The sequence below is a fragment of the Onychostruthus taczanowskii genome, unplaced genomic scaffold (assembly GCF_017590055.1).
Source record: "Onychostruthus taczanowskii isolate IOZ18803 unplaced genomic scaffold, ASM1759005v1 scaffold61, whole genome shotgun sequence".
NCBI classification, from domain to species: Eukaryota; Metazoa; Chordata; class Aves; order Passeriformes; family Passeridae; genus Onychostruthus; species Onychostruthus taczanowskii.
This window is the reverse complement of record NW_024503790.1, coordinates 299,195-319,854: the sequence shown is the minus strand read 5'-3', so window position 1 is coordinate 319,854 and position 20,660 is coordinate 299,195. Positions and strand designations below refer to the sequence as shown.

The 20,660-nt window shown below is 46.7% G+C and overlaps 1 protein-coding gene across 2 annotated transcripts in view; it reads right to left on the bottom strand.

Moving 5' to 3' along the window:
- CAPZB (capping actin protein of muscle Z-line subunit beta) overlaps positions 1 to 20,660 on the bottom strand; it is a 58,502-nt gene that overhangs the window by 25,089 nt on the left and 12,753 nt on the right. For both annotated transcript variants that reach the window (XM_041419389.1, XM_041419391.1), the window contains exons 2-4: positions 17,994 to 18,083; positions 6,837 to 6,958; positions 764 to 877 (exon numbers count right to left, since the gene is read on the bottom strand). In XM_041419389.1, the coding sequence (XP_041275323.1) occupies positions 764 to 877; positions 6,837 to 6,958; positions 17,994 to 18,083 (326 nt within the window). The remainder of the gene's footprint in view (positions 1 to 763; positions 878 to 6,836; positions 6,959 to 17,993; positions 18,084 to 20,660) is intronic.

The following is a 20,660-nucleotide window of genomic DNA, read 5'->3' as shown; positions in this document are numbered from 1 at the left end:
CAAGCAACATGAGGCAGCAATGAAGTTTGTTCACTTTTTTCAAGGTCTTTAGGCAACCTCCCTAAGAATGTGTCCCAGTGAAGGACACGCTGGTTCATTTTGCTTTGCAACACTCACTTGCTGTGTAGTTTTAGCATCACTTTCCACCCCAGCATTGCTTAGGAGATCACAGAGCCCACAGCTGAACCTGATCACATCCCAAGGATGTGGAGGTAAGTGCAGTGCAGGACCAGCACAGCCCCAATTTACAGAAAAATTGTTCAACTGGTAACTCACCCAGCCAGCCTCCTACTGCTGCTTTAAAAAGCCACTGCCTAATGTACATTGAGCTCACACGTGCTCTGTTAATTCCTTTGTTTTACACCTCTTTCATAAGACAGGGCCCAAAACAAGCATCCTGCAGCAGAAGCACATGAATCCCTGGCCAAGTGCTGCCCTTCAGCGTTCAGTGCCTGTCCTTTTACTGGGAGATGTGAGAGCTGCTGCTGCACATCAAGATTTTTTAAGAGTACAGCCTTGAGGGAAAGGAAAATGCAGATGGTTTAAGACTGAACTTAGAGATCAAAGAGAAGCCAGGTCATGCCAGGACAGAGACAGCATCAATCTGTTAAAGGGGGAAGGAGGTGGGAAAGCACCTCAGCATCTGCCTTTGGCACCAGCTGACAGATCTGATCACGTGTGGTATCACAAACCCAGTGCTGCCTCCCCCCCAGGCGACACAGACAGACAGACAGACAGGGCTCAGAGGGTAGGACTGACATACAAGTCTCTGTACTGGTCAAAGGCATTGTTGGCTTCCACCTCCAGCTTGCGCAGGCGAGCCGAGGGCATGGCACCGTCCTCCAGGGGAGGGTCGTACTTGTTGCTCCATGGTGACCTGCAGGGAGACAAGGAAAGGGACAGTCACACCAGGGGACAGGAAAAACAGACTGCAGTGTGTTAGGCTGGAAATGGGGCTGTGTATTCTACTCCTATCTGTGGGGCAGCTCTCTTCTGTTCATTGGGCAGTTTTCTTTATCTCTTCCACAACCAATCCTCCCTCGAGGAGATCTCTTCTGTCCATGGCCAGTGAGTGTCCCTGCATGGCTGATCAAATTCCAGCATCCCATTGGGAGATCCTCTGCCCAGGGGAGGAGCCAAGCATTCCTACCTGGATAGAATCTGAGATTTTGGGACCCCAGGGCAGCCTTCCCCCACTGGATTCCCAGAGGAGCAGCTTTCTTCTCCTCTGCATTCCCAGAGGAAGACCAGAATTCAGGGGAGGCTCCTGTCTTCCTTCGCACACACCTGTCTTTTCAAACTGAGACAAGGAGCCAGAGCCTGCTCATGGCCCCCAGGCTGCCAGAGCTCCCAGGAGAATCTGGACAACACTCCCAGGCATTGCTGGGGTGTCTGTGCAGGGCCAAGAGTCAGCCTCGATGGTCCTTGGGGGTCCCTTCCAGCTCAGGATATTCCATGGCTCTGAAAGGTTTAATATTGGTGGGCCTGACCTCATCCACAGATGCTGAAATTCCAAAAAACCCACAAGGCACCCAGAGCAATCTACCTGTAAGAATTGCACTCTCCACAGCCATTTCAAACACTGGCAAAAAGGGGGCACTGAGCCCTCAAAATTCACCTGGGGGCCATTCCCTGGCTTCAGGTTTTCTATATATATGAAAAAAAAATCTCTTGGGTTTCAATCTGTTCCTTCTTATATCTTCAACAACAAGGCTTCAGCTGTTGAACATTAAATATAAAAACTGTTTTCATGCAAATACAAATCGATTGTGTAGTTTATTTGGGATCTGACAGTATTTGAGCCAAACACTGCTGGATATGATTAAGGTCCACATTTTCCTCCACTACTCTGCTTTGAAATAAACTCTACCTTTAGCATAACATTAGGAAACCCTTTGAACAGTTTGAAGGATTTAAAAGGGTTAGTAAAGCTGCAGGTTTTACTACAATTTCTGCAGGTGTGGAAGAGATTTTTGTGTTCTTAATGAAAGATTTGGTATTAAAAGATTAATGGAACCCTTTGCCCATCTGCTTGGGGCTTTTATAAGTCCCATTCTGGAAACCAGCATTTTGCTTTTCATTTCCCCTTGGAGTTTACACATATCACTGCTGGCTCAAAGAAAAGCACCTCCACCCTTTCTTTCCCCTTTCCCCACTCACCTTTCCCAGCCCCTGGCTGCAACACCAGGTCCCAGTGCTGGCCACAGAGAAAGGCTTTTTCTCTTTGTCTCTCATTTCTCAGAAAGGCAGTGGGGTCTGACACCTATTTGGTGCAAAGCACAAAGCCCAGCCTCTGCTTTGCTCCCGTAACTCCTAACCACACCTGACAGAAAAGGTGAGACCAGGGAAAGTGGAGTTGTTGTGTCACATCCACCCAAGTGATGTTTGCAGGTCATGGTTCTCATCTCAGGGCTGTGTGCAGTTCTGGGCCCTCACCACAACAAGGACCTGGAGGGGTTGGAGCGTGTCCAGGGCAGGGAACAGAGCTGGAGAAGGGCTGGAGCACCAGGAGAGGCTGAGGGAGCTGGAAAGGGGCTCAGCTGGAGAAAAGGAGGCTCAGGAGGGACCTTGTGGCTCTGCACAGCTCCTGACAGGAGGGGACAAGCCAGGGGGTCAGGCTGTGCTCCAGGGAACAGGGACAGGAGGAGAGGGAACGGCCTCAGGCTGGGCCAGGGCAGGCTCAGGGTGGGTACCAGGAGGAATTCCCCATGGAAAGGGCTGTCAAGCATTAGAAGGGGCTGCCTGGGGAGGCCTGGAGCCCCATCCCTGGAGGTGTCCAAGGAAGACCTGGACACAGCACTCAGCTCTGGGCTGGGGACAAGGTGGGGACTGGTCAAGGTTGGACTCGATGGTTTTGGAGGGTTTTTCCAACCTCAGTGATTCTGGGGTTTTGTGATTTTAAACAGCTGCTTAAAATGTGGTTGCTTTGGAGAGGAGTCAACAGCCACAGGATCCCAGCTGGGTCAGGCTGGAAGGGCCCACAGAGCCTCATCTGGTGCCACCTCCCTGCTCCAGCAGGGCCAGCCCAGGGCACAGGATTGAGTCCAGATGGGTCTGGAACATCTCCAGTGAGGGACACTCCACAGCCTCTCTGGGAAACGTGTCCCAGAGTGTGTAAAGTTCTTTTTGCTCGTGTTCAGGTGGAGCTCCCTGGGATCAGGCCCTCTGGTGCCACTGCTGGGTCCCAGGGAGCAGAGCCTGCTCAGGGCTCTCCCTGCAGACAGGGACACACAGGGATGAGGTCCCTTCTCAGCTCTTTCTTCACTTCTTTACCTAAAATCTCTGAAATCTGGGAGAGATTCACATCAACCACCCCTGGTGCTACCCTGGTGCTCCCAGGTGGCTCAGCTGCTGCAGAGGGTGAGCAGGGAGCTCCTGCAGAACCACTGGGAGATGCTCCAAGTGCAAACCCCAAACCTCTTCCCCTGGCTGCAGGAATGGCATTGAGGGGCAGCCAGAACAGACCCTTCCAGCCAGCAGCTTGTGGCATTTTCATCCCATTCCAGCTGGAGCCAGCAGCAGCTTTACCAACAAAAAAAAAACCTCCTAACACAGCCCTGTATTTTTTATTTTTGTGGAAATGCACTCACAACACATTTAAACACTTAGCTGGAGGCTATTTGAAGAAAGACAGATGGACAAGCACTTAAATTTCAAAAGTCAGACCTCTAATTTCCCAAAAAGAGAATGGTTTGTGTTTCAGCTAACATGTTTCAGTGTTGTTGGCCCCAAATTCCCCATAAGGATTCCATTTAACAGAGTGATCAAACACACTTCGAGTGGAAATGTATGGACAAAGTCAGGGACCTTGAAGTCTAATATTAAAAAATAAAATTAATAAAAGCTCTGCCTTCACAATGTGGATTCCATGACTGTTTGACATCCTTCACAAACCCTCTTTATTCCAGGAGCACTCACAGAAGTACCTGTGAGACTCCCACAAGCAGGATTTAATATTATGAAGAAAATAAAAATTATCTATTTATGAAGATCCAAGGAGACTCCAAAATCCACCTTCTAGCCTGATCCACATTCGACATGGACCAAACCAAGTCTGGCTAAATATAAGGACACAATAAACTGTGATGGGCTAAGCATTAAGATATTCACTTCCCACAGCAGCTTTTTTTCCAGGCAAATTCCCAGTCAAGTTGCAAAGCCACTGGAAAAACCTAACCCTATAAAACTGGCCTGCCAGTGAGAAAGTCTGACTACCCAGCCCCAGCTCTCCTGCTGAAGGACAGCAAGGCTCAGTTGAGCAGGGAATGCTTGGAAATACTTGGATTAAAACTGTTTCTTGCTAGAAGAAATGCAATCAGCAACCTGTCCAATAGGAAGGAAAGGTGTTTAGCTTGGAGTGTGCAGGAACTGGGGATGCGGCATGTGTCAGGCAGGGAATAAGATTCCCTGGGACTTCTAATTGAGTGTGTGGTTCTGAAAAATGGCTGTGGAAATATCAAAAGCTTTTAAAAGCCCAGTGAACTCCTCCTAGATCTTGGCCTAATTGATTAAATTAGTGTAAGAGGCACTTCCCAGTAACAACTGCAGATTTTATGAGGTACGAAGCAGTGTCTGGACACAGGCACAGAATGGGATTAACATGCACAGGGCAGTGCTGCTGGGGTTTCAAAGGCTTCTGCTGTGTGCTGAAGGAAAGAATTACTTCATGAATCAGAGCTGGGACCAATCAATTCCAGAAGGAAGAATCACTTCAATCCAGAATGCCTGAATCAAAAGCCTTAGGAACAGGATTCTTTCCTGCCAGCAATTAACACATGGTGCCTGTTCTAGAGGAACAAATGAAAGAGCTTTTCTGAAGCCTCATTACTTAATAAGTCCCGAAAATTTCAAAGTGATTTTAAAAACCAAATTCCTCCTGCTTCCTTGCAGCTATTTAATACCTTCTCAGAAAGAGATGGAGGAAATTTCAGAGGCAAGAGTGACACTGACCTTAGAGGAAGGGCTGTCATGTGCCCTAATTAAACACAGGGGTTATTAGTGATTGCACCATGTCCCATTACTGTCTAACCAGTGCCTCTTCCAGCTCCCTGTGTCCCTGGTGATGGATGTCCACGTCAGCAGCCTGAGCAGGATGCAAAGGGGCTGCAAGAAATATCTCAGCTTCAGGGAGAAAGCATCTCTTGAAAGATCCACATGAAATACAGGATTTAATCCCCCCTCCTGCATGTGCCAGAGGGGCTGCAGCTGTGTGGGTACATCTCATGGGGGCAGAAGCTCTGAACTCCTATTCTATCTACTAATTCAGAATTGATTACATGCAAGTAGCTGCTAATGTGGATCTAACCAACTGGGACACACAAAATTAAGGCAAAATGCTTTTATAGAAGGCACCAGGCTCTTCTGTGGAAGGTTGGAATAGTTTCTAAATAAGAGATTAGTGCCCTAAAGAACATGAGTGACACTCCACCTTCAGGTCCTGCTCACTTGCTGGCCCCTTGCAATAGGTTGTATTTTAAACAACTCATTAGGATTTACACTCAGCCACCATCCAGAGGCACTGTCAAACTCTGTATCCACTCTCATTCTCCATCCTTGTTTCTAGGACAAAATGTATCTCAGCATGTTCTCTGTGTAAATCATCCACACACACATGCTTCACATTAGAGGGACCTTTCTGCAACTCAAAGCAACTGAACCAATTCATCTAGAATCCTTTACAAACTCACCTACTTCTGCAGTGATGCCACAGCCAAAGAAGGAAGATTTGTTAAAAAATATTTTCTGAAACTCCACTTTGAAACACAATTCTTGAAACATTCTGGCCAGGTAAATGTAAAACCCTACATCAAATCTACACAGAGCAAAGTGAGATTCTTCCCGGAGATCATTCCAAGCACTAAGATGTAAATTATGGAAGGAGAGACAAGTGGAAGCCTGAGAATCATCCCCAGAAGCAGCAGGATGGCTGAGCTGGTAATTCAGGGCAGGAGATGAATGGGGTTGTTACCTCACAGCCCAGCATCCTTTGTTAAGGGAAAGAATGAAAATGCTGCAGGAGTCACAAAGGTTTCTGGACTGTAAACTGATGATCCTTATATTAACTATCTGGAACTATGCCACTGTCACTACAGTCATTAAAGAAAGTCAGGCAATGTGAGAAAGGGAAAGGAGGATTTAAACATAAATGAAAAACACCATCCTAATGGTAAGGTAGAGGAAAACACATTAAAAGAGAGACTGTGCTGAATGTGCCAGCCAAAACACTGAAACCTGATTGTACCATTGCAGTATTACAGCCTCTCCTGCTTCAAAATTAATTATATTGTAATTATACATAGCTTATAGGGTTCAAATATTTTCACTGGTTTTGTCTCCAGTCCTCAAAATACATCAGCTATTTTGGTAGACGGGGATTCCTTTTCTTTGGTAAAAACTTGAGCCAAGATTTTCAAACAGAACTAATGACACTGAGTCCAAAGTCAGTCAATTCCTTGTAAAACACTGAGTGAAAGAGCCTTTCCCAGCTGGCAAATCCACCCTGTTTTGTACAAGCTGAAGATGATTTTGTTTAAACCCATGGCTTGCATCATCTCTTTTCTGTCATTACCCATTCCAGAGATTTTATAACTTCGCAATGGTCTCATTTCCTACCAAGGCCATTTCTGTGAGAGAATTGACTGGTTTCAATCCAGAATACAGAAAACAAAGAGAAATACATCACCCCCTTTAGCAGGATAACAACAGCACATTTTGGGCTCTTAATCTTTAAATTATTGATATTTTTTGGGCTGAAAAGAAGAGGGAGAAGGGCCTGCAAACCCTGCCCATGGATGTCAGAGAGCAGCAGGCAGCCCCAGCTCTGGCTGGGAACTCACCTGTACGAGTCCCCATCTCTGTTGTAGTCACACAATAGATAATCCTTCCCCACCACCTTGTCTCGTGCAATCTTCAAGGGCTGATCCACAGAGGAGAGGAGATCTTCACACAGGCTGGGGACCTGCAGGGGGAGAAGCAACAGGGAGGGGAGAGAGGGCAACACGTTAAGGTTGGAAGGCACTGGCACCCCCAGGAACAGCTTTTGTTATTAGCAGCCCACATCTGTCCCAAAGCCAAAACCCTTCAAGAAATCACTTCATTTACAACACACCCCTATGCTCCCACCTCCAATAATTTCAGGTTTAATGACCAAAGCAGTGGTGTGGCCCAGCACACCTCAACACACACACTCCACGTTCCCTCTGTGCCAGGGCAGCCACTGCCCAGGGCTAGTGGATAAAGGTAAATATTTACAGTGCAGGGGGAATGAGGGAGCTGCTGAAGGAACCAACCATCCATACCCTGGAGTGAGCTTTCCCAAGCTCCCACTCTGGGTCAGGCTCAGAGCTGTTTCCAGGCACGCAGCCAAGCATGACCAGGCTGGCTAAGGAGAATAAACATGTCTGTGTGTGTGCACATGTCAAATCCAACACACCTCCTGCATCCTGCACAGCCTTCCATGGATCCAGAACCCAGGAACTGCCTCCCCACCCTGCACGTGGACACAGACATGTGGCCACATCTGCTTCCAGCATGGCAGAGGGCCTGTGATGTCCTGCAGGGCCATGAGGCTCCATGTCCCTGCACACACTTCAGGTAACGTCCAGCCCAGGGATCACCAACAACCATTCCTGCAGCTGCAGTCATCAAACAACCAGTGTGCTTCCTGCTGGAACAACAGTCCAGATTTCACTGCCAGAGAAAGGGACTGAAGCAAATTGCCCTTTCCCAACAACAGAACAGCACCACAGCACAACTGGCAAGTTCTTGATCAGATTGGTAACAATGTGCTAATAAAACAAGAAAGAAATAAGCAGTGTGGAATCTCTTCTACACATCACTCTGCATCATAGAGATGAAAACCTGACTGAGACATGGGGACAAAAGGCAATCAAGGGCAAAATTAATCATGAAGTGATGAATTCACAACTCATAATAAATGAAAAGAGGAGGGAGGGAAGAATAAAGAAAACATGGAAATGTGCTTTCTTCTCTTCAAGCCATTGATTCAGTGAATGCATTAGCACCATTTCAAAGGAAAGAAGCCTAGAGGAGAAAAAACAAATCTGGGGTGCAACAGCCCCGAAACTATTTTAATGCACTAGGCAGGACAGAAGAGATCCAACTGCCCGGAACAAAAACATTCCTAATCCCAAGTACAAGGCAGCAACACACAGAGGATGACAGTCAGAGTGAGCAGAGACACACATAAATTAATGTGACTATGAAAAATAAAAAAAAAAATCCTAAATGGAAATGACAAGACAAACTGTGGCTGCCTCACCCCTGGCAGTGCCCAAGGCCAGGCTGGACAGGGCCTGGAGCAACCTGAGACAGTGGGAGGTGTCCCTGCTATGGCAGGGGTGGCACTGGATGGGCTTTAAGGTCCCTCCAACCCAAACCATTCCACGGCTCTAAGATGAGACCAGCAAGTGATGCAACACCTGACCCACACAATCCTTAAACACAAAAAAAATCAGAGGCAAACCAAGATATGGTTGGTAAAGTGCTGCAAAAGCTGAAATATTCATCTGAGTGTTTTTATTTTGGTCTCTACAGATTGCAATGTGGCCATGAGTGAGAACTGCAGAGCCCAGACCAAGAGCAGTTCAGGATTTAACCCAGTTTGGGACTCTCGTGGGAGCTCTTCCTGCAGGCCTGGCTGAGGGGGCCTCAAAACACCACACATTCCTGGGTGAACAGAAGTGGACAAGCAGCAGAAGCTTTTAGGGAAATTCTTCCTTTTCCTGAGACCAGACAACCCAAACACTTCCTGGGGCTGATCCAAATCAGCAGTGTGGTGGCACAACGCAGGTGAAATGATCTACCTGTGTCTGTGAGCACATCTGGCTCCCCTCTGTCCCTTCCTTCTCTTCCCCATTAACCATTAATTTTGGGCCAACTCTTCAGGGTGACAGCAACTCAATCTGCCTGCCTGACCTTCAGACAGAGCCCAGCCAGCCCGGCACTGGAGCTGGATCCAGAGGTGACCATGGAACACATCCCTGGGCCAGCAGCCCATCAGCCCAGGAACAGACTCCTGGCTCTGACCTGCCTTTGGGATGAGCAGTAGTGATGGACACAGAACTGGGGGCAGTCGCTTTTCCCCAGCCTCTGTTTCCACTCTGGTTCTCTGGGAACAGCCTACACTCCACGTGTGGGAAGGCATGCCTTCAACCCCAAATACCCACACAAAGCCTTCTCACAAAAAAACTCCAACCTGAGGTCAAGCTGAGTCCCCTACAGAAAAGCTGAATTTACAACCCTTATAAAAAACCCCCTCACAAATAACTTTTAGATTTAACTTTCTTTTAAGAACAGCACATGCCTGGTGTGGGGTTTCTGCAGGGCTCAGAGCACAGTCCCATACTGACTAGAAGGAACTTGTAACCCACTGCTTTTTTAAGACGCAATCTACTGAACTGAACTTATCTGTGAATGATTTGGTAACAAATATTTGTGAGCAGGATCTCTTTCCCAATTTCTCAGGGCTGTGGTTATTCCTACAGCCACAACAGTGACTGCATTATATCACACACTTACTAGAATATAATACTGCACTGTATTATAACCCTCCATTGTAAAACAAGCTGTATATCCCATCTCCTTGGTACAGACACTCCACAGGACTTGAGGCAAGCTATTCTTTTCCCTTCCTGTCTTTCTGAATAAAACAGAAGAAAACCCACTCATCTAGTTTGGAAATATTAGAAAATTTTGACAGTATTAATAAAAAGAACAGACATTCCAGCTGATGGAACTATTAGTGTAATTCTAATTATTGGAAAAGCACCCAAGTGTGGCACAATTACCCCAAGAATGCAATTTTTATACCATTTATTACATCAACTGTACTTCCTAAGAATGAATTTACAATTTATGCACACTGCCTTTCCTCTTCTACTCTTGAAAATTGCTTACAAGGCAAAGGCAGTAATTTGAACAAGGTAATTTGCAGCTTTAAAGACTTCAGGTTTATGTTCATGAGACTGTGATTCCTTCTGAATTTAGGTCCTTTGGATTCTTTTCCATGTCAAGTGTTGAATCTTACTAAAACATTTAAATTACTGTTGTGCACATTTAGACTTACAGGATTCAGTTTATCTTCTGATCCCAGCAAAAGCAACTTTGCTTGGATGGCAACTGATACTCTGAGTTTTCAACCTCAAACAGTGGATTTGTGTCGTTAATTTTTCTTGTTAAGGTTGTTCTGTGTTAATTGAAGAGTCAAAATTCACTCAGGTGCTTGAGCACTTATCTACAGCAGTCATTACATGTGGAATTTTGACTTCAATTCAGAAACACAAGAATGAAGCCACTCCTCAGGGCAAAGTGAAACACCACAGCAGTGATTTGGTTCCATTCATCACTGCACCACAAATAAATGTCACTGTGCTGCAAACACCAGAGATGAGGTTCTTTTGTAAGCACAGACTGGGCTCCCACCTTTGCTCTGACACAATCTTTTCCCACTCTGAGCACTGCAAGGTCACACGCAGAACACAATCTGCACCTTGTATCTCCAGCTAAAGGCCAGCATTCATGTCACCTGGCCCTAGGGCACCCTTGTTCCCCCAGATCAGCTCTCAGCCATCTCTTCTGGTGGCTCTGGCTACTCAGGAAGTGAGACCACCCTCACCGTAAATTGGAAAGAAAAAAAGGAGGAGATGTGGGGCTCGGCCTGGAAGAACAGCAGCATCATTCAGAAGGAGCAGGGCACAGTGTTGGGGGGATATTTTTTTCCAAGGAGATACACAAAGGATGTGTAGTGCAGAGGAAAGAAAACCTGAATCAGAAAGTGAGGGAAACGTGTCGAACAAGGATCCTGTTGTCCTGTGAAACCAAATTCTCCACAGAGCTGCCCAGGTATGTGGACAGTGTTTTAATTAAGGCAACTGCTCTGCTATCAAGACAAATAATCACTTGTGCCAAAGTGGAAACCATACCCTTTTTGGAGTAGCTAAGCTCAATCACTCCTTCTGAACTCACTTCTTGGTTCAAGGAGCTTATTAGCAATTAAACAATTGCTTCTGCATTATTTTTTGAAGTATTTTTAAACAATATCTAAAAACAAATCCATAGAGGAAAGAGGAGTAATACCTCAGTTCTCCATGTCTGACACACAGCCCCTGTCCTTGCTTTGACCACAGTGAATTGCATCAAATTCTGCACTTCACACACTCAGGACAGCCAATGCTTTGGCCGTGCCCACTTCAGAGGAGTACACCCAGGTGGCTGTTTTCTTCTGCAGCCTTGATTGAAATGTACCACACCTACCACTGAAACAGGAACATTCCTGGTGTACCAGTCCTAAGAAAGAGTCTTTTTCCATGTTTATGCAGAGGTCAGCATTACTGACCTCCACAGGAACCTTACACACTGGAAAACTCTGCTAAATGCAGCAAAATTAAAGATTATATTTTTTTTTTCCTTAAAGAAGCTGACAGAACAAGAGGGAACGGCTTCAAACTGAAACAGATTAAGTTTACTTTGGAAAGGAGAAATTCCTCCCTGTGAGGGTGGGCAGGCCCTGGCACAGGGTGCCCAGAGCAGCTGTGGCTGCCCCCGGATCCCTGGCAGTGCCCAAGGCCAGGCTGGCCAGGGCTGGGAACAGCCTGGGACAGTGGAAGGTGTTCCTGCCATGGCAGGGGTGGCACTGGGTGATCTTTAAGGACCCTTGCAACCCAAACATTTCTACAATTCTGGAAGATGAAGCAAGCTTCAATTAGCTAAGGAGCCATTCAGATCCATCTGTGTTTTGAATCACCATCTGCAAGGTGCAGGAGTCTGAACGTGCAGGTATCTGAACACACATGTGAGGAGAGCAGTTTTTAACTAAAAGCCCCACCCCACCAGGAAGGTGAATATTTTTACCACTTGTGAACTTTCAACATTAAAGGAAGACATAAGAGCTGCTCCCATGGTTGGGGAAATCACTGAAACACAGAAGAGCCCATGGAAGCTCCCTGACCCTCTCACAAAACAACCCTTCTGGCACACCTCCAGCTCACATCCTTCATCTAGTAAAGCACTATTCTGATGTTTCAGAGTCCTTGCACAGCCCCAGAATTTCCTGTTCCTGCAGAAGGCAGGCACAGCCTAGTGAATGTGGTGGAAGCTCAAGAAGGAAGCCTGGCTCACTCATCTTGGGCCTAAAGCCATCAGTAAAGTCACTCCACAAATCCACACAGTGCTAAACCTTAATTGGATCCATCACAGATCCAAAGGCCACACAATCATCAAGCTTTGTTTATGAAATGACACTTAAATGGACTTTTGTGTTCAGACAAGATATAATTGATACTGGAAACAGCTCAGTGTTATTCATGTACTTGCACTGAATTCCAGCACTGCAAGAACTGGCAAAACCAAAACTAAGCCAAATGAGCTTTTCTGGAAAACACAGATGTTAACAAGGTTGCAAATCCAGGTTTGTCCAGCTAACTGTGTCATAGCAGACATGTCACATTAATTACAGAACGTTTTAATTCAGCTCGAGGAACTACATTTAAAAAGGTGAGAACCATTCATAAAACAGGATCCTTGGCTTTCTTCCTGTGCCTTGCAGGATAAAACAGGGCTTTTGCTGGATTCCCCTTCTGAAACAAAAGGCAGCCATCTGGCAGGCACAGCCAGAGTGCCCTGGGCTGTGACTGTGACCTGCAGGTGAAGGCTCCTGGATCCTATTACCAGCCCCAGTCCCAGGAGCCATCACAGAGTATCAGTATCTTGGGAAGTCCTGAATGTTTGTGTCAGAGTCCACCTGGGGCTGGAGATATCCAGCAACAATTCAGGGATATGCAGGACATACTATGTGCAGTGCTGTTTCTCTATCCCAGCTTTCCCCTCCATCCTTTAGAGGGGTTAGGGAGGTTTCCATCTTCACACACACTCCCTTCAAATGATATTTAAACAGATATTTTAAGGGTCTCTAACACCAGCAGTGCAGTGGCAGGAGCCTGGAAGACAAAAAGGCTTAAAAATAGAAAGAATAAGTGATATAAGGCCAGAATTGAAATTCCCTTTTCCAATCTCATGGCAGGAAATGGGGTTGCTAGCTCTAAGCCAAGCATCACATTAACAGTTTACATATATTAATTGCTATCTCCAACTACCATCAAGATATTCAGAGGTAATCTTTGCTAGCTGGAAAAGCTCCTGCTTACAGCCACTCACCAAATGGAAAAACTGGCTCTCAACCACTATACATTTATTCAGAGAGCCAGAGCCCCTTTCTCTTGCCAATAATCCCTGTGTTAGAAACCTGCCTGGCTGCTGGGAGCTGATCCCACAGGTCAGCAAGTCCAGGCAGAACAGCAGGTCAAAGACTCAGCTTTGAGCCCACAGGGCTGTCAAAGCACTTCTGCTTCCACCCCTCTTTTTCAGCTTTCACTGGATCTGATTTTTTGTCTAAAACATCTTCCAGCCTCACCAGACGCTCAGCTGCCCATCTGCATCCAATTATTTTATCTCTTCCCCGCAATGCTGCACAGTGCTCATGCTCTTGGACTCCAAAGACATAAAGCTCCAGTCACATTCTCATGTTCTTTATGGTCTGTGCAGCCCAAGCAGTGCAGTTTGCCTGGGGGTAAATTCTGTAGCTTCATGTATCTTCAATGACTGAAGGCATGCAAGCAGATTTGGGACTTGCCTGGAGCTCACATGAAGCAACAGCCTGAACTGTGCTCAAATATTTCAAAATCATAAGTTTATACATTTTAAGATTCATCACTCCAGGATTTTCTAAAAAGTAACACATTCTACTAAAAATACTTCAGTATTCCCCTGTGATGAGAAAGGAGAGCTGATCACCTCCCAGATCTTTAATTGCAAACAGAGCCTTAAAAAATAACCAGCAAAGTTATGACTGCTGCGTCTATAAAGAACTCACTTTAATTCTTCAATGGCAGCATTACTTGGTTCTGTTCTTCAAGAAAGCTTCAACTTTTGGGAATGACTGCTGTTTTCAGGCTTACTGGGAGAGGAGACAGCTGTGGCTGTGAGCAGCCCTCCCTCCCTCTCCTGGTGAGCCTGTCCATCCTGTAAGGACCATTTTCTGTCCCCACTTCATGCCAGGCATCTGATTTTCCTGAGTCAGCTAGATTCTTCATCTCGTTTGTATTATACACACCCAGGCAAACATCCAAATTAAACACTCAGCAGGAAATTTGCACTTGCTGAAGGAACCTGCTTAACTTTCACTGAGACTAAGAGTGCATCAGAGTCAAAGCACCAAGGCAATCCTGTCACAAATTTGTTATTTGCTGCACATGGCCCATGAGAACTACAACTCCAGTTTCCTTCCACCTTTGCCACCTCAGCCCTCAAAGACACGTTACTGAAGCTGTCTGAAGAAAATACCCCAAAGGACTCTGGAGGCTGCAACCCCAGCCACCACTCACCCACCTTGTCCTGTGCTGCCAAGATGTCCCAGGAAGGGACCCTCCACAGCAGCACTGCCCAGGAGCTGATCCTTCTTTGGGACTTCTGGAAAGAGCACAGCTAAAAGCACAGAGGGCTGACTTTCTGTACAGCTGACCTTCAGAGAAAGGAAGCAGGAGAGCAATTGCCATGGATTGCTCTGACCTTTCAGGGTGAGCTGCTTGGCCACTAGGAAGTGAGCTCTACCAGGATCCCTCCCTCCTGACACTCAGAGAGACCCCAGAACACATTTCCAAGCAGAGAACACCCTCAGAGTCCCCTTTCCAGCAGGTGATGAGAACAGATGTGATCCACAACAGGGTTTCCTGGGAAGCACCGTGAATCAGCAGCTCCTGGACAATGTGGGGCAACAAGGAGGTGACACAGCATTTTTGTCACACACTTAACATCTGAACTAATGCTCCAAGTGCTGTCACTACACACAGAATAATTTAGGTTGGAAAAGACCTTGAAGTTCATCAAGTCCAAGCTCCAACCTGGAGCATCCTCACAACAAACCCATTTAAGAGCAGTGCAGTCACCTTTCTCTCTCCTCTTCTGGGAGCTTACTTTCAGGTTGGACTTGGCTCACAGGTAGATGCTCCAAGGCTCAGTTTCCAGATGTGCTCCATGGAAAATTATTCCAGTTTAAATTAGTTGTCCTTAAAAAGGCATGTGCCTACAGCAAACTTTGTAGAGATTCAGAAGTCCTCTTGCACATTCTGACAGCCTCTGAGTGGTGTATTTACAAATAATGACTAATTGAACCCCTAGCAAAGCATTCCATGCCAAGGCCCATTTCCAGCACCATGCACAGCTTCTTTCAGGCAGACTTCTGGAGGGCTGTGATTGACAAGGTCTCTAATGAACTCTAATTGAAGCCTCAGCAGTCTGAAAACCCAACAACAGATGTGGTGAAAGGGCAAACCACAAACTGTTTTGCTAATGAATGAAAAGTGTTTGGGCTGATGAGGGCCAGTGACCCAAAAATTCTCTTCTTCCACCCACCCTTTTACTTCTGTTCAAGTTTGGGCCATTTCCCTTGTCAGCACAACACTTGGGGGCAGTCATGGACAGTCCTGGACATACTCCATGTATTCAGCTGGGTACCAGGATGCTCTTGCATGAGTCACAAGCAGCAGAACATGGACAGAGTAAGACGAACCTCAGGGAGGGAACTTAGTGTGGTTATCCTTCTCAGCAGGAATACCAGCCCAGGAGTGATTTTAAACTGCCAGAGAGCAGGGTTAGATGGGATATTGGGAAGAAATTCCTTTCTGTGAGGGTCTGGCACAGGTTGCCCAGAGAAGCTGTGGCTGCCTGTGGATCCCTGGAAGTGTCCAAGGCCAGGCTGGACAGGGCTGGGAGCGAGGTGATCTCATGGAAGGTGTCCTTGCTCATGGCACGGGGTGGGACTGGATGAGCTCTAAGGTCCCTCCCAACTCAAACCATTCTGGTACTCTGGGAAGGAGAGGCCTGCTCCTTACTGGGTCAGTTTGGAAAACTCTTTACATACAATGACATTACTGAGCCATCTTCTCTCCTTTCAACGGATCTTAAGCAAGTAGCCACCATCAATCTAGAGATTAAATCCTATAAAAAGACCATGGCACACTGAGCTGCAAACAGACTTCAAGTAATACCCTAAACTTCACCCCAAATATTGACATGAGCCTCTGCTTTCCACCTCCTCCACTGTGGCAGTGGACTGAGCAAGGAAACCCAGCACAAGGAAGCCAAGAAGTCAGGGTGCCATGTTTTACAATTCTTCCCCTCAGTTTAATGAACCTGCCCATGCTCATTGTGCATTTGGAGTCTGCCCTTTATTCTCAAGGAGGTTACTGCCTGCTAAGGGGACAAGCAGCAGAATCAAAACAACAGATGTAAAGGCTGCGATGAAATTTGCCAAAAAAAGGTCAAAAATCTATTTGCTCCAGTCTGGCTCATGATGTTTCTGGAGCTGTTACAGGTGGCAGAGCACATACTGCTCTTGTCTAACCAGTGCAGACTGCAGGAGGTCAAGCTGAGAGTGGCTGCAGAACAGGTCTACAGGTGTCTCAACAATAAAGGAATCGTGCTGGATTTAATAAATTATTTCATCTCTGCCCCAGAGGAGGGGCTGCAATGCCTCTTGTGGGGGACACAGACCCTCCTCCTAACAGACCCCAAACTGGTCTGGTTCATGTTACACTATGAAAAGGAGCCCAGGGAGTGTGTTGCTGATGGAAAGCATGTAGAGCACTAATGAGCACCATCCCAAAGTAATTCCAGCATTTAGAGGTACCCAGCAATTTTCTGAGTCATTAAAAAACCTCAGACCAATTACACAGTCAAGCTTACCATGGCTGACCAAACAGCTCCTTGTTTTGAATGGTCCTGGGGGCTGCTCAGACCCCAATACCCGCTCAGTCCTCCCAATTTCATCACAAAACCAACCATGTCACACCAGATCACATCAGTGATTTAGTTACTTGTGTCCTACCTCCAGCCACAGCCACAAAAACGATGCTTCAGGTTGCCAAGGGTTTTGGGGGCACAGATGTAGCCAATTACTAAACTGTTTCAAGAGAGAAATAATCCTTTCCTGCAGGGAATAATTTCTTTCCTGACCCCCTGAGCTCTCTTACCTGTACCTTGGCTTATTTAAGTAGAAGAAATGTTTAGAGTTTCATAAATTTAAGTCAGCCCCAACTTTTTGACCATAGCTTACCAATACCAGTTTTAGAAGCACTTCCAACCAAACCTCTATCTGGTGAGCAGCTGCTCTTCTGCACAAATTTAGAAGATCAGGTCAGAAATAAGCCATGTATTTAGAGTGGACAATAGAATCCAGTTTTTCCATAAGCAGACCCTGTACAGATTAAATCCATATTTCAGTAATATTTTCACTTACTCTGGAGGCAACTGTGCCACACACTGTTTGAAGGGACAGTTGATACTGACCAGGTTATTACAGCCCAAAGATCCATCACAGGATGTGCAACTTGTAAGAAATCCTTCTTACATCAGTTTTCTTCCCTAGCAGTGTGTAAAGGACAACAGAAGTTCCAGGGACAAGCAGAAAAAAGGATATCAGACACAAAATGGTCAGCCAGGTTTGGTTTTTGACAGTAGACTGCAGAACATCTGATAGAGCACAAATTATAAATAGATTTGGGTGTTCTCCAGATGCCCAGACATTCTCAGCAGTGTCTTTGCAGCATGTGGGGCAGCACAGCCACTGCACCTCCCAGAGCTCCACACAGCAGGCTGTTTATCAGGAGATAATACCCAGGTGCAAGGACCTGCATCCATCTGTACACACCATCCCAAATTCAAACAGCAGCCTCCAAGCTGGCACCTGGGGTGAGTTCATTAGGAGAGCTGCTAATGACTGTTCACAACACAAGTGTTCCTGCACACACAGCCCAGAACAATCCCTGGATTCCTGACATTGCTTGGCCAATGGTTGTTTGTTCAACCTTGCCCAAAGACAAGGGGACAGACAAATCACCAGACCTTCCAGATGCCCCAGAAGTTCTTACACACCAGGCCTTTGTCAACAGCCACTTCCTGGGACAGCACCCAGTACTCACCAAGTCAATGAGGTCACTGAGATTCTTCTCTATCTGCTGCGGAGGCAGGCGCCTCATCAAATCCAAGGCACAATCCAGCTGCTGGTCACTCTGCAGGAACAAGAAGAGCCCTTGGTCACAAGGTGGACAGGAAACACAACACAGCTCCCAGCTCTCAGCAGCAGCATGCTCTGCATTAATACAAGTAAAACTGATTACATTTGATTGTGGATTATTGACTTGGCAACTTAACACCGTGCACCGTTGATAGAAAGGAGTGCAGTCCTCACCTCACCAAACTCATTCCAATGTTTCTGTAAGTGTTTCATGTGCTGGTTTTCCACACTACCTCAATAACAACCTGGGTCAGGGAACTGAAAGTTCCTTCTCCCAAAGCAGGTTTAACACTTCCTTGCTTACACTGATCAGCTTGAGATAACCAGCATCCAAGACAAACTCTGTACCACTACAGAGCTCCCTCTGCCCTGCATCAGAAACCAGAAAGAAACACACAAAGCACGATCCATGATTTCCTTCTGCCTACAAAACACACACCAAGAGCTGCCTGTACCTAAGAAATCAGGGGTGTCGTCAGTTATTTAGAGCTAACACAACACCTCTCTCCAAAGGGCTCACTGCAGTTGGTCTCACACCAATTCTGACACGAAGAAACACACTTTAACTTTTTTCAGAGTCAGAAAACATGCCCCAGACACTTGTGGAGCTGAACTATGGTCCTGACATAACCTTTAGCTGTCCTTTCCACCAACAGACACAAACAGACACTTTCCTCCTGACCTAACAGCATCCAAAATCTGCACAAGTTCCTTTGATCCTAGGTCAGGTGAAGCACAACCAGTTTGTTCTCACTGCTCCTCCCCTCCTTTTTCTCTTTGCCATTTCCAGCCACCCAAATCCCACAAGCTGAGGTTTAATTTCACCCTCCCGTGTTCTGTCAAGCTCCCAAAGTCTTATTTAAAAACAGCTTCAATACTAACACAGTTCCATTATCACATTATCCACCACAGCAGCCCCCAGGACAGGGAGAAACAGGAAGCCAAGTTTCCTGCAATTAAGCCAAACCTGTGGAATGAGGGAAGGAGGGAGTTTTGTGAACATCCATTAGGAAGCTGTTCATTAGATGGCTGTGGGAAGGGAACTCCTCACTTTTAGCTACTGAACTCTCAGACCCCAAGGACAGAGAGTCTGGAGGTGCCCTGTGCCTGCCCAGCTCCTGCAGCCATGCCCAGGAGGGGATTTCTCTTCCCAGGTACTGTCTGTGCCTCCTGCATCCAGGAAGGAAACCTGGCACATTGTCACAGGGTCGTGTTCCTCACTTGTGGATCATGGGAACACTCAGGGAAGTGCTCTGTCCTCCTCTGCCAGCTGGAATTGTTTAAAAGACAAAAAAGCCTAGGGAAGGATGTTAAAAACCACCACTAAAGCTGCAACCCCAGAGTAAGTATTTGAGGGAGGCAAACTGAAAATAAAATACACAGCACAGAGGAGAATGCACACTTGCAGTGTTTATGGATTAGCCAAGAGAACCTGGAGTGACCATTTTTACCCGAAATATTCAGTAACAGCTGTAAAAGCCACGAGCAGGATTGTTTAAGGCAGAGATCCTCCAAGGGGCTCAGACACAGCTGACATACACGGCTGTGTGCAATGGAAAAACAAAAATATGCAGGCCCATACAGTGCCTGGTACAGTGTATTTCCCTGGCACCAGGAGGGAAAAGCAAGGCTGAGCAGCAGGACTCCTCAGTTTCTCACAGAGCATTTAGGTAATTAAACAGCTTGCCAGCAGATCTCCTAAAGCACCAAAATAAAGGCAGGTTCTGCTGCAGTTGTGTCCCTAAATCCATGGTTATACAGCCACTTTAATCCAGCATAAATCCAGCTGGAATGGTCAAAAAGGCAACACAAGCTGACAAATCACAGAGCAAAGTGGTACCTTGGGGTATCAGAGACATCTGGTCCATCCTATTTCAGAACTGAACAGGAAAGTGAACCAGGATTGTCTGCTCCTGATTCCTTCAATGCAGGTGAAGATTTAAAAGCCAGATGTGTGGTCAAACCCAGCCTCTGGTCCAAAGGCAGCCTCTGGCTCAGCCTCTGCCCAGCTGGAGGAGATGGAGCAGCTGTAGGCAGTGAGGGACAGAGGGACAGGGAGCACAGAGGGACAGGGAGCACACCCCAGGTGCCAGCACCAGCAGCACACAGCTCCCTAGTTTTACAGAGGGTGAATATCCCAGGGATGTGCTGCCACTGCAGATTTGAGAGTGGCACCAGATCAGTGGGGATGAAACCCCCCAGAGCCTTCCCACAACTGTGTGAGAGGAAGGTGCTCTGGGGGAACTCAGGACATGTCAAACCCCACCTACTTCTCTCAACTTCACCTGTCCTGGATCCCCATTTGCTTAACTCTTCTGTAGAATCACATGCTGAAGACCAGGTTTCTTAACAGGCCTCCAGACAAAACATTTCCATGGAATTTTTGCCTTCACCCAAGAAGAGGCTCCTGCTCTCTGAGCAGGTGATCAGACAGGCTGTCTCCCAGGCTGGGCTGCTCCCAAAGCCAAGCTCTTTGAGTTGCAGCACTTAATGAGCTTAGTGTTTACCTGATAGGAGGCCCTTTTCCACCATTCCTGTTTCATCCAGCCCAGAACCTCCTGTGGAGGAGCAG